Source organism: Trichosurus vulpecula, chromosome 4, assembly GCF_011100635.1.
Source record: "Trichosurus vulpecula isolate mTriVul1 chromosome 4, mTriVul1.pri, whole genome shotgun sequence".
Lineage (NCBI taxonomy): Eukaryota > Metazoa > Chordata > Mammalia > Diprotodontia > Phalangeridae > Trichosurus > Trichosurus vulpecula.
Genome location: NC_050576.1, coordinates 326,312,141 through 326,326,237, shown reverse-complemented (window position 1 = coordinate 326,326,237; position 14,097 = coordinate 326,312,141). Strand labels below are relative to the sequence as shown.

The 14,097-nt window shown below is 39.5% G+C and overlaps 1 protein-coding gene across 1 annotated transcript; it reads left to right on the top strand.

Moving 5' to 3' along the window:
- Nucleotides 1-2,051: 2,051 nt before the first annotated feature.
- Nucleotides 2,052-7,099, top strand: LOC118849104 (protocadherin-9). The gene is made up of 2 exons (XM_036758190.1): nt 2,052-2,634; nt 3,866-7,099. Exon 2 carries the CDS (start codon nt 4,001-4,003, stop codon nt 7,097-7,099), a length of 3,099 nt encoding a protein of 1,032 aa, XP_036614085.1. The 5' UTR covers nt 2,052-2,634; nt 3,866-4,000.
- Nucleotides 7,100-14,097: the final 6,998 nt, after the last annotated feature.

The window sequence follows — 14,097 nt, the reverse complement described above, 5'->3', positions numbered from 1 at the left end:
GAATATACTCTCTGCTCTCAAGCATGTTTAAATAACTATTTCCGACACTTTGTCCTTGTTTTTTTAAAATGTGTCCCTGCCTTTGCTACCTTGTTTACCTTTAATATTTTAAACCTAAAATGTCATATCTGAGGATAAAATATAACATGCAAAGCAATGGTTTGGTTTTTTCCCTCACTCTTGCTGTATTTTCCAGGTATGTTAAAAGACCTGAAAATAAATATTCAGGCAGATACCTAGTTAGTAAAATGAACGGTCCATTTATGTTTCTGAAAAGTTGAAATATCAATTAAATAATAGTCCCCATTGTGACCCTCTTTCCCTGAATACTTTTAAAGTTAAGAAAACAAGGAGATTTATTACAGTGAATTGTTGCAACATTACTTTCTGGACCTTAGGTGAATTCATAGTGCTAGTTGAGAATCTCTGCCTAGCAAAGTAGGTAACAATTGTTACGTAACGTTTGTGGTTTGTGGGTACAAAAGATAAAAAAAAATACTTTTAGGGTCAGAACTGGAGGGGGGAAGCTAATCCCTTCCTTAGAGAAGTCTAGTTCAAACCTTTGCAAAAATAAGAAAGGTGCGCACAAGTAAATGGAAGCAGAGACTAAGCTGGAGTCAGAGAAATATGAATTATAGATGAGGCGACATGTATTAAATATAAAGTTGAAACTAGCAAAAAGGGCAAGAGGAAAGAGATTTTTCTACACCATGAGAAAGCTGGCTAGGACGCTCCTCGGGATCCCTGAAGGCAAGTCGGATGCACAATGTGACTACAGTACCATTTCTTGCAGCAGATTCTCTTTCTGAGGTCGAGGTTTTAGGACTTGCGTTTGCAGTGGAAACCAAACGGAGATAGAGTCAGGCAAAGTCCCCGCTACCGCCAGCCGCCTCTTGCTCCCGGGGATGGGAGACTTCTCAATGAAAAACAAGGCACACGTTGACTACATTAGGTTTTTGCTACCTTTCCCCTCTCTTATTCCTCCAGGCGGTTCCCGGGAGCCCCGTGGATGGTACGGCAATTGACTAAGACTGTAGTAGGTTATATGTCTCGAGATTCAAAACCTCAATTGCCCCGGATTTCTCCTATCCATCTCGAACCTCCTCCTCTCCCAGTCTACATGCATGCCTGCAAACACCGTCAGTCCCCAGACTGTCATCTTGACAAATGTATGTGCTTTGCATATCTTCACTCATGTTGCATGTTCTCCCCCATACCCACACCCCCTCCCCTTTAAGACAAAGAATTCTTGCTAATTTCTCCTGCCCCGGGCTCCTCCATCCCCTTCCAAGTCGGTGGGGGTGACCTGGACCGTTTGCCCCTCCATTTGAGATGAGCGAGTGCAAAATGGGCGCAGGAAGACACATGCCCCCTTTGCTCTAATCCTTTCCAAGAGGCTGCTCCCCGTAGCCCGTAGAGCTATGGGGCGGGGGACTGGGGGTTCCTCCGGAACACATCCCTGAGTCGGAGTAGCGCGTACTCCCAGCGCCCGGTTCCCCGCGCTCCCCCTCTCACTCTCAGCATTATCCAAAAATGGTGCTGCTGCTGCCGCTGCCTCCACCGCCGCCTCCGCCGCCGCCGCCGCCAGCCACCGCCTGCAGCTCTCCCCAACCTTCCCAGCCTACAGGCCATTAGCCATTCTGCACACCAAGGACTCAGCATCTACCCCTTCACTCTTCCCCAACCCTCACTTAGACTTCGCTGACCTAAGTCCCTGCCTGCTAGGCTAGGGCAAAAGCTTCCGACTTGCTACTCAAACCTGCGGAGCATGCCCAGTGCTTTCCCCTAGAATCCTTGGTTAGTTTTTTTTTCCCCCTTTCTCCAGTGCGTATGTTCCATCTTTCCGGGTTTTAGCGGCTGCCAATGGGGAGAAATTGGGAGGGGGGAGGCAAAGAGACAAGTCAGAGTCCTTATTCAGCGGCCCCCTCCCTCTCTGCCTAGCTGCGGCCGCCCGCACTGCAAGGCACAGGCCAATCAGGTGCAAAAGAGGTGGGGCCTCGCGTTGCTCACACCCTCCCTCTGGGCTTATTGAGAGTTATATCAAGAAATTCAGTTCAGAGTGAGAGAGACAGAGAGAGAGACACACGGAGAGAGAGGTGAGAGAGAGACTGAGAGAAGGAGGGAAAGAGAAAAGGAAAGAGAGAAAAGACACAAGAAGAGAGGTAAAGCTTTGGCATCCTTCTAGTACAAAAACCTTTAATGCAATAGGATTTTCCTTTTGGGTAATAGCCACCCCAGAGAGGAAAGAGAGAATCACGGTCGTTCCAACTCTGACGTTTCCAACTAGAAGTTACAGACTTAAGCCAGTGTTAATACACGGATGGTAATGGTATGCAGTCCACAGTGGAAAATATCCCTGGGCTGAAGAAGTGCAACTGGATGTTGTGTGTGTGTTCAATACAAGGAGCTCCTATATCCTGTGGGTAACAGAGACAAAATGTGGAGAGAATGACTGACGACAAATCTGTGAATTTGTTCTCCGGAGTTGCTAATTTGCCAGCCCGAAGCAACACATTTCTCAAGAAGGAAACGTTTTGCTGCTTGTGAATTCTCCCCAAACTGGTGCTACCAGATGCATTGTGTTGGAACAAATCATCGAAAACTGCAGCATATCGGGAAAGGTAGAAAACTAATGTAAGTATAAAGTTTCACATGCACGATTTTAAAATTTGCTTTTAAATGTGTGCATGTATCTGTGTCTTCAGTGTAGAACAGGAATGTTTGTGATTTCTGGAAATGGTTGTGAGAGAGCTCACCTACTCGGCTTTATCTGCATCCGTACCTGCATCACTCTGCTGGAACTAATCACGGGCATCAGCTACCGTGCAGCTTAATGCAGATAAGATTAGTGCTTAGGAACTGACCAGTTCTACTGAAGTATCTAGCTGCCGGGGAGGCTTGCACCCATTTAATTTGCAGTTAGGCGAGCATCTAAGCTAAAGGCTTTTTACCTGCATTATTAGTCTGCAGTATTTATGTGTGGCAGCTGTTAGTAATATCCGAGGAGAGACGAGTGATAAGAAACTACGGCTTTTTTTTTCTTTTCCTTTTTTTTTTTCTCTTAATCCTCAGAAGGATTTTGCGCCTTTTCTTGGGTATGATATCTGCGGTTAACTTGAATCTGTATTCTTCCCCTCCCCCTCCGGAAGCATTTCTTTAGATTATTGCATTTTTAAATAAAAGTTTTAATGTGTTTATTTAAATTGATGGGAAGTATTGAACATCTAAAAACAAGCCAGACAGCTCCTTAGAAAAAAACTGCAAGTCTTCTTGTTATCCTTTCAGGCAGAAGGACTATGAAGTAGCCAGTGACTACTGCTGGCTGCCGCTGCTGCAGCATGTCCGGATGCTTGTTTCCCAGTAAGATAGCAATAGAAGGTATATGGAGGACTGGGGTTGGGGGGCGGTGGTGGTGGTGAGATACTCTTTTTAGAAGAAAGATGACTCAGTGTGCATAAAAGAGAATCTATTGCATGTGACATCTGACAGTGCAATTAGACAGAACCCCGGATAAGTACTTAAGGTTTTCACTTGTACCTAAAAAACTGGGGAGGCGTTTAGAAAGGGGGAGGGGAAGGAGAAGGGATGCTCAGTTATGAATTGCACAGTGTGCTAGGGGAAGGATGAGGGTAGTACATGTAGAAACTGTGGCTAACCTCCATTCAGAAGTAGCTAATTTCATTTGCTCTTTGAAAATGCAACAAGCAGAGAGATATTTGTGCTTTCTTCCATGGAGTTAACTTGCAAACAGTGGCAGGAAAGAAATGGTCTGTTTACAGCTGTGCAATGGAAAATGTGTTGTGATATCTTATGATGTGTTTTTATTTACTGAAAAATAATATTGTCTCTATGATTATGTTGACAGTTGCTGTTTCCAAATAAGAAATGAGATGTAATGCATCCTACAGTCCATTTACGCCTTCTCTTGCAAACTGTGCACCATTCCTCAGTGGAAACCTTTAAATCCTAAAATCCAGGAAAAGAAAGTAAATACATTATCATGGACCTGAGGGATTTTTACCTGTTGGCCGCTCTGATTGCCTGTTTAAGGCTGGATTCTGCTATAGCCCAAGAACTTATTTACACTATAAGAGAGGAGCTGCCTGAAAATGTACCCATAGGAAACATACCAAAGGACCTGAACATTTCTCACATCAATGCTGCCACAGGGACCAGTGCCAGCCTCGTCTACAGACTGGTTTCTAAAGCTGGGGATGCCCCCTTGGTCAAAGTGTCCAGTAGCACTGGCGAAATCTTTACCACTTCTAATAGAATAGACAGAGAAAAACTCTGTGCTGGAGCCTCCTATGCTGAAGAGAATGAATGTTTCTTTGAACTTGAAGTGGTGATTCTCCCCAATGATTTCTTTAGACTGATCAAAATAAAAATAATTGTAAAGGATACCAATGACAACGCACCGATGTTCCCATCTCCTGTCATCAATATCTCCATTCCAGAAAACACTTTGATCAACAGCCGATTTCCAATCCCATCAGCCACAGATCCTGACACAGGTGTCAATGGTGTGCAGCACTATGAATTGTTAAATGGACAGAGTGTATTTGGCTTGGATATCGTGGAAACACCAGAGGGAGAGAAGTGGCCCCAATTGATTGTACAGCAAAACTTGGATAGAGAGCAGAAAGATACCTATGTGATGAAAATCAAAGTGGAAGATGGAGGCACCCCTCAGAAATCCAGCACAGCCATACTGCAAGTCACAGTAAGTGATGTTAATGACAACAGGCCAGTGTTTAAAGAGGGTCAGGTGGAGGTTCATATTCCAGAAAATGCCCCTGTAGGTACTTCTGTCATTCAGCTTCATGCCACCGATGCAGATATAGGAAGCAATGCAGAAATCCGATATATTTTTGGTGCCCAAGTTGCTCCTGCAACCAAAAGATTCTTCGCTTTAAATAATACTACAGGGCTGATTACAGTCCAGAGGTCCTTAGACCGAGAGGAGACTGCCATTCACAAAGTGACAGTGCTGGCTAGTGATGGTAGTTCCACTCCTGCCCGGGCCACAGTTACTATTAATGTCACCGATGTAAATGATAACCCTCCTAACATAGACCTCAGGTACATTATAAGTCCCATCAATGGCACGGTGTACTTATCTGAGAAAGATCCTGTCAATACAAAGATTGCCCTAATTACAGTTTCAGATAAGGACACTGACGTGAATGGCAAAGTGATCTGTTTCATTGAAAGAGAGGTCCCATTTCACTTGAAGGCAGTTTACGACAACCAGTATTTGTTAGAGACTTCTTCCTTGTTGGACTATGAGGGCACCAAAGAATTCAGCTTTAAAATTGTTGCCTCTGATTCTGGGAAGCCCAGTTTGAACCAGACTGCCCTGGTAAGAGTTAAGCTGGAGGATGAAAATGACAACCCTCCAATTTTCAGCCAGCCTGTAATTGAGCTGTCAGTTTCTGAAAACAACCGACGGGGGCTATACTTAACAACTATTAGTGCCACAGACGAAGACAGTGGGAAAAATGCAGACATTGTTTATCAGCTTGGACCGAATGCCTCCTTCTTTGATCTGGACAGAAAGACAGGGGTCTTGACGGCCTCCAGAGTTTTTGACCGGGAAGAGCAAGAAAGGTTCATTTTCACTGTAACTGCTAGGGACAATGGGACCCCTCCCCTGCAGAGTCAAGCTGCTGTGATAGTTACTGTGCTGGATGAGAATGACAATAGTCCTAAGTTTACTCATAATCACTTTCAGTTCTTTGTATCTGAGAACTTACCAAAGTATAGTACGGTTGGGGTGATCACTGTGACAGATGCAGATGCTGGGGAGAATAAAGCTGTGACCCTTTCTATCCTGAATGACAATGAGAATTTTGTGTTGGATCCTTTCTCTGGGGTTATAAAGTCAAATGTCTCCTTTGACCGAGAACAGCAGAGCTCCTATACCTTTGATGTCAAGGCCATTGATGGAGGGCAACCACCCCGTTCCTCTACTGCCAAGGTTACCATCAATGTCATGGATGTCAATGACAATAGCCCTGTTGTCATCTACCCACCTTCTAATACTTCTTTCAAGTTGGTACCACTTTCAGCCATCCCTGGCTCAGTGGTAGCAGAAGTATTTGCTGTGGATATTGACACTGGAATGAATGCTGAACTTAAATATACAATAGTCAGTGGGAACAACAAAGGCTTATTCCGTATTGATCCAGTGACGGGCAACATTACTTTGGAAGAAAAACCAGCTCCTACAGATGTGGGGCTGCACCGTTTAGTGGTCAACATCAGTGATCTGGGGTATCCTAAGTCTTTGCATACCCTTGTGCTTGTTTTTTTGTATGTCAATGACACTGCAGGAAATGCTTCTCATATTTATGACTTGATTAGGAGGACTATGGAGACCCCCTTGGACAGGAACATAGGGGACAGTAGTCAACCCTATCAAAATGAAGACTATCTCACAATCATGATTGCCATTGTGGCAGGGGCCATGGTGGTCATAGTGGTGATCTTTGTCACTGTCCTGGTTCGCTGTCGCCATGCATCTAGGTTCAAAGCGGCTCAGAGGAGCAAGCAAGGTGCTGAGTGGATGTCTCCTAACCAAGAGAACAAACAGAACAAGAAAAAGAAAAGGAAGAAAAGGAAGTCACCTAAGAGTTCGCTTTTGAACTTTGTTACCATTGAGGAATCCAAACCTGATGATGCGGTCCATGAACCTATCAACGGGACCATAAGCCTGCCAGCAGAGCTGGAGGAGCAAAGTATAGGAAGATTTGACTGGGGCCCAGCACCCCCAACAACCTTCAAGCCCAACAGCCCTGACCTAGCTAAGCATTATAAATCTGCCTCTCCACAATCTGCTTTTCATCTCAAACCAGACACTCCAATATCAGTGAAAAAGCACCACGTGATTCAGGAACTTCCCCTGGACAACACCTTTGTCGGGGGTTGTGACACCCTTTCGAAACGATCTTCCACTAGTTCAGACCACTTCAGTGCCTCAGAGTGCAGTTCCCAAGGAGGCTTCAAGACAAAGGGCCCCTTACACACCAGACAGGTAAACGAGCACTTTTACTGGTCTATAAGTACTGCATACAAGTGCCCAGTCAACCAGTATTAAAGTGCTAATGTGTCTTTTGTTTCAGTCTAATTTTAGCTTAGTTATATTAAAAAGAGAAAAAAAACTTGACCCCTTTTTTTTTTCTTTAAACAAATTCCTCTGGGGGCTCAGTCAGGAATTTGTAGAGCGGCTTTGAAATTTCTGAGGCCTGAGAGTTATTATTTTTAACTTCCCTGGTTCCCTCAAATGTTGAAAGATGAAAGGAGGAAATTGTTCAAAATTGTCCCAAGATAAGTGTTTGCTGAAGAAGAAAGACTGTCCTGAAATGCCAAATTCTACTTGCAGAGTTCCCAATTTGACTGCTTCAAGATTTTTTTTTTCATGTTACTTTTCAGATCTTAAAAAGTCACCTTCAGATTTCAAGTTGTACGTGACGTTTGAAGGTCTGGCTAGTTTTCAATGTGCTGAAACTATGGTTGTGAAAGGGGTTAATTTTTTTTTCCCTCACCAAGATAGCAGAATATTAAATGTACATCAGCTGTCAAGCACATGATTGTTGGTAGGGTATAACTAAGCCATATAGGAAGTCTTCCTCTGTTTTGATTGCAAATTATTTTCTTGTAATATGGTAAAGTGAGTATTAAATAGTTGGATTTTGCAGATTTTCAACAATGGCCAAAGTACATAAAAAAAGTAATACATTCAATCTATTATAACTGATTTATGCAGGAAAAAACAGCCCATTGTAAATATTTTCTCATCTTAGTAATGCCTAAGTGATCTGTCATAACTCATTTTAAACTGTGAAATGTGCCATATGAAGAGGAATTAAGAGGCTGAGGAACTCATATTTCAACCAAATCCAGCATTAGATTTTCTTAGGTCTAATAATTCCTTGTTAATAAAGATTTAAATGCAGCGCTGTCTAATTTATTTCACTGGTGCTTGTCTGTTGCCACTAAATTAGAATGTCAATAATAGCCTGTAGATGGCACTAGGGTACCGTGTCGCGTGTGCTGGCCAGGTGCCAATCCTGCAGTAGATAGAAGATGGGGGGAGGGAAGGATCAAGCTGGTACTACAGCCAAAGAAACCTTTTATTTAATGATAGCTGCACTGGAGCGACCAGTATTTAAGGTCTCATGTTTGCTCCTTAGTGCTTAGCTTTTGCTGCACCAACTTTGTAGGTTTTTATAATCAGGTTCATATTACTCTTGGTATTGTGCCCTTCTTGTGGATGGTGGTCTGCCTTCATTTGTTAGAAGTATTCAAAACAGACAACTCAGATCAACTCAAACACCAGCAAGCTTGAATGTTAGTACAAAGGGTGTGATGCTTAGCAAATGAAGGTGGTCCTTTTTACCTTTAAGTTAGACCTAATCTAAGCAGAATGTGACCCTCCAAGAAATTTTTGGCTTTGAAAAGACTTATACCAACAATGAGCCCCTTGAGATAAATTAGATAAATACCGAACATTAGATATACTTAAGCTAATATAAAACGTAGTTTCCCAATATGGTTTATTTTAAAGAGCATTTTAAAACTATAAAATCTCAAGAACATATCCATAGGGGAGGGGCTTAGCTATTAAACTACCAAATAAGTTTGTGTCTAAACAAAAATGTTGACTTAAACAAATAAAAAACAAACTTCTTTGAAGAGAATACAGAAGTAGTGTAGTAATGGCAGCCAAGGCTAGGATAGCAAGATATGTCCTTCCCATAGTAAACTTACGAGGCCTTTCTGAGAGTGATGTTTTTGCTATCTGAACTGCTAAATTTTGGTGAATCCCACTAATTCAAAAGAAATTTCCAAAAATAAATTGTAAGACGGAACTTTCTTTAGTAGTACTTTGTAATGAAATGAAAGAAAAGCTCTTTGTTTCATTACAAATTGGCTATTTCCAATGTTTCGAAACAACACGTTGAAAATAACTAATGGAACTTAATCACTTTTCATGTAAAATAATAATATGGATTTTTTCTTTTTCTCCTTAAAGTTATTTAATTTTTACATTAAGGACTACTGTGGTAGATAGTTGGTCTGCCAAACCGTATATATATATATATATATATATATATATATATATATATATATATGGTGGTTTATATATATATATATATATATATATGGTGGTTTTTTTGTTTTTTGTTTTTGCCAGCTTCTTACATTGAGCTCTGGCACTGGAGTTAAATCTTGTTATTCTACTTTTTCTCCTCCATGTTGGTGTTAGTGCAGTGACTTAAAAATCAAATGCATTTCTGAGAAAGGCTGAGAAACTTAGCTTTCCTATTCAATCTCAGGAGTTCTTCCAGTTCAGAGCCATGAGAATACTGATTCTTATGATACAGTCTTTCTGATAGTGTGCCAAGTAATAATCTTAACTGGAACTCAAGTGCATTAAGAATATTCAGTGAAGCAATTCAGTCACTGTTTTTTGTTTTTGGGGTTTTTTTGGGCAACCATTTGCCTTTCAAAACGTGGTTTTTCTGCATCTCATAATTATGATTACAGTGGATTTGCTTTACACTTTTGATAGAAGTTTTTATGTATAGTGTGAAAATTAAGATGATGGAAAATTGGGGGTAAATACAGAAAAATCAAGTCTTGGTAACATTTTTAACAGGAGAGCGATCTATATTTACTCACATGTGGATTTTTTTGTGTGGTATATGCAGAATACATGATATTGTAGCTGTGTGCACTTATTAAGCTTGCTTGATGGTTTGTAAGGTGAGACTACCCTGGTTTTTTGTTTTGTTTTGTTTTGTTTTGTTGTTTGTCGGTTGGCTTTTTTTTTTGGTTCTTTAGTTTCTAAGTTAGTTCCCTATCCTTCATTCGAATTATGGGACTTGTGAATAATAAGGGTTAGTTATTTAGAACTTCTAGTCAAGATTGGGTTTTAAAAAACTTTCTCAGGTACTTGTGATGATCAGGATATAACCTGTGGAATATCATCTTTAAAAATCCTTGAGTAGTGCTGTATGGTTATATCCTTTTGGAACAGAAAATCTGAATGAGCTAAGTCACAAAAATGAGAATTTCTTGTGCAAAAAAAGTAAAATGTTAGCCATTTTTATTGCGTAAATAACAAGAGCTCAACACCTGAGTTTTATCACCATGAGTAAAATCTTAATGTAGAGACATCTACCAACTATCTGCCCTCCCCCACCCTTTTAGTAGATGTTACATACAGTGTACATTTTAGTGTGTAAATCAATTTTACCCATACCTAAATTTCCACTTTTCTTGAAAATAACAATCCAGGCACTTGCATTTGTTTGGATTACTGTATTTTCAGAGGTTGCAGCCTTTAGTGATAAGTTGAAATTCTTAGCCCCAATCAGCTCAAATTAAACTAAATCTTTATCACAACCTAGGTCATTGATTGATGTTTTTTTATTTAAAAAGAAAGAAAGATTGTTGCTGTGTAGGACCACAAAATCATCAGGGAGTTATTCTATTAAGGTTAATATTAAGAGTGGAAATGACAAACCATACATGTATTTAGCTTCTGTTAGAATTGAAAGGAAACATATAAACATATGTATATATACACATATATGCATATGTAATATGTATGTACACATATGTAGTGTAATAATTATCCATATATGTACCTACATATATCTAATAGTTAAAAGATTGGTGATATCATTCCTTAGCATATATTGATATAAGCAAGTATCAGCCAGTCTCATTTCAAATGTTCATTTCCAAAGAACCCATTCTTCTTGCACAGCAAAACTCTACAAGCTAGGCTTTATTGACAGCAGTTTTATTGTAGCTAGAGGCTTTACAGTAAGCTGTTTATTGCTGTTCCCTAACTCAGTTGACAGCAATTGGGGAATTAATTTTCTTGGCCCTAGTGTGCTTTCTTAGGTATAAACAACAGCTGTTAAAGATAGGAAAACAGTGACCTATTTACATTTGACAACAGGTAAAGTATGTGGACAACCTCTGTGAATTCCACTGGAGTTTAGTTCGGGGTAGAACAACAATCAAGTTAAATTTTCCAGGGAAGAGAATACTGAGTAAAAAACTGCAGAATCATATCTTTATATTATTTTGACACAATCCAGTGTAGTGTTTGTTTAGATATCAAGTGTTCCTATGTATGTAAATTTAGTAGACTGTAAGAGAAAAAGAGAGAGGGAGAGAGTGTATGTGTGTGTGTGTGTGTGTGTGTGTGTGTGTGTGTGTGTGTGTGATACCCAAGTGAATAGGTAGTGGAAACACTGAGTGTCTAAGTTTGCAGTCTAAAAGAGGTAAATTAGGGCTCTTCAGAGAAAACCGCAGATAGTACATTACCTTTATGTAGTGTTCACTTTTCAGTAATCCCCAAATGCATCAAGGTATCTATCCACTGCTGTATGATATACGGGGATGAAATGAATGAGATGTTTTGTGGAAGTGATGTTTGGGATAACAACCAAAATATGTCCACCAATTAAAAATGCAAAGGAAATTAGTATCAGAGGAACTGCATCAAAAGTAGAACTGTATGCAGTCGTCTGGGCTTTGCAGTCTTAGGAATGGACAGACAGTAAAAAGAAGTTTGATAAAAAGGGGATTTGGAGATTCCTTCAGTGATTTTAAATAATACTATTGGGCTTTTTAGAATAAATTTTTCCATTGTCAGTACCGCCCTTTGGTTAAGGACCGAATAGTTATTTAGGGTCACTTGGAAAACAACAACAACAACAAGAATAAAAGATGCCCGGGTAGTTAAGATAATGCTTTAGGACCACTCAGGGAGGCATAATCATCCATTCAGCCTTCGTGTCACTTTCTACTGAGCTCAAGGATATGAACTTTTCTTGATCGCCTGTTAGGTGACTCCAACTCCTTTCAGCATGATATTTTTTCTACAAAATTCAGATAGATTCTTTCGATATTAACTTTGACATTCATCGCTAATGTACAGATTGGACAAGAGTTGAAAAGTGGCTTTTTTTTTCCCCTTTAGTAATAGATATTGCTGTTTGTTTACTACTCCAGTAGCTTGTGAGAGTAGTCAGAATGTATTTTTCATGGATAAAAAACATTCCACGCACTCACTTTTGTGTTTGGGTTGCTATTAATTCTGCAGAGAAACACTGTAGATTGTTCTTCTCCTTATCAGCAAACATTGTACATATGTTTAGTCGCCTTGCTATTGTCATACTCGTAGATATTATTACATAGAATATTGTATTATTAAAACTTGCCTGTCAGCGTTGAATTTTCAGTGTTGTATATGCATGCTTTTTTTTTCTTAAAAGAGGAGTAGCTGAAGTTAATGCATATAGTATAAACAATACCATGATTTCAGTTGAACTCTTATATTTGAAAAATATATAAAGGTTAGTTAATTAGCACATCCCAGTTATAAAATAAAACTTCCTTAATAATAAACTGGTTCCATGATTAGGTTCAAATTTTTTTTTCAAATAGTATTATCTAAAAATGTCTTTTACTTATTAGGCATTAGACTCAAAATACTTGATTTTTAAAATTTGTCTCTTCCTCAACTCCAGTTCTGCTCTGTGACATAAATGTTTAGTTTGTTTCAGGTGCATTTCAGTGTCCTGATCTCTAAAATATAATTGAAGTTTTGAAGGAATGTTTATCTAGTAACAAGGCTTGAAGGAGGATAATTAGGCATGTGTCTACATTCCCCCAAAAGTACCCCAGTTCTATGATTTCCTACACCTAAAACAGCATGGCTTCACTTTTATACAATGATAACGCTATAGGCATAGTCTTTCCCCACCCCACCCCCTCTACAGCCCCCTTAAAAAAATCTGCATCTTTAGTCTAAGGAAGTAAACCTCAAATGTTGAAATGTAATCTCTCATGTATCCAGGAGATACACTTTTCTACTTGAGATTTCATCAGTTTTTATTTCAGAAAGCTGTTAAATCTGTCAAACATTTCATTTGATGAAGAATGCTTGCTTTTTTGCCTTTGTTTGCTACAAAACCACTGGGCTGTCAGTCATCAGAAACACAGAATAAGAAAGACACATTTCTGTGATTGACATTTTGTTTTTGTTTTATATTTCATTCACCTATATCAAGGTTCATCAAAAATTGAAATTCCTAATTAAACTGTGGCCTGGATTAAAAGGAAGATACATGACAAGAGTAAAATTGGGAAAGAAAAACCTCATCGAGCCTGCCCCACTATACTAACAGCAAAACATTTCTATATCATTGTAATGTTTGCAAAGCACTTAACATGTTAAGTCATTTGACTCTCACAACAAATGTAGTTGCTGTTTTACAGGTGAGGAACTAATGCAGAGAAAAGTTAAATGACTTGCCTGTTGTCACTTGGCTAATACATTTCTTTGTTTTTGTTTTTTTGGAGGGGGGAAGGGAGGGCAATTGGGGTTAAGTGACTTGCCCAAGGTCACACAGTGTGTCAAGTGTCTGAGGGCAAATTTGAACTCAGTTCCTCCTGACTCCAGGGCCAGCGCTCTATAGCAAATACGTTTCTGAAATAGGATTTGAATTCAATTCTTCCCAGCTCCAAGTCCCACACTCCATCCCTTGAGCCAGCTTACTGCCTAGTATATTTTTACTCTCCTCTCACGTGCAGGGAAACAATTAGTAGGGTTACCCAGACTATCGGGTAAGCTGATCATTTAGGGTTCTTAATCATGATGGTCTGATTTCATATACGTACCTACACCCTTGATTTGGCAAATTTAAAAACAAAGAAAGACCTTGAGAAAAGAAAATTATCTACTCAAAGTCACACAGGTCGTATCAGAATCCAAATTCAAATCCACTGCAGATTCTAAAACTACAGATTAAGCATGCATTCTTCTACATCATACTGCCTAGTATGTGTTCCTTAATCATGGATCTGACTTTACTGTCTTAGCCATTATATAGAGGAGAGCTATGAAAAAAAACAACTTCTCTTGACTTCCAAAAAAAAATTTTTATATATATATATATATATATATATATATATATATATATATATACATATATATATATATATAACATTGAGGCATCTACAATACCATAACATCACATTATAACAGTGTGACACTGGCAAAAAAAA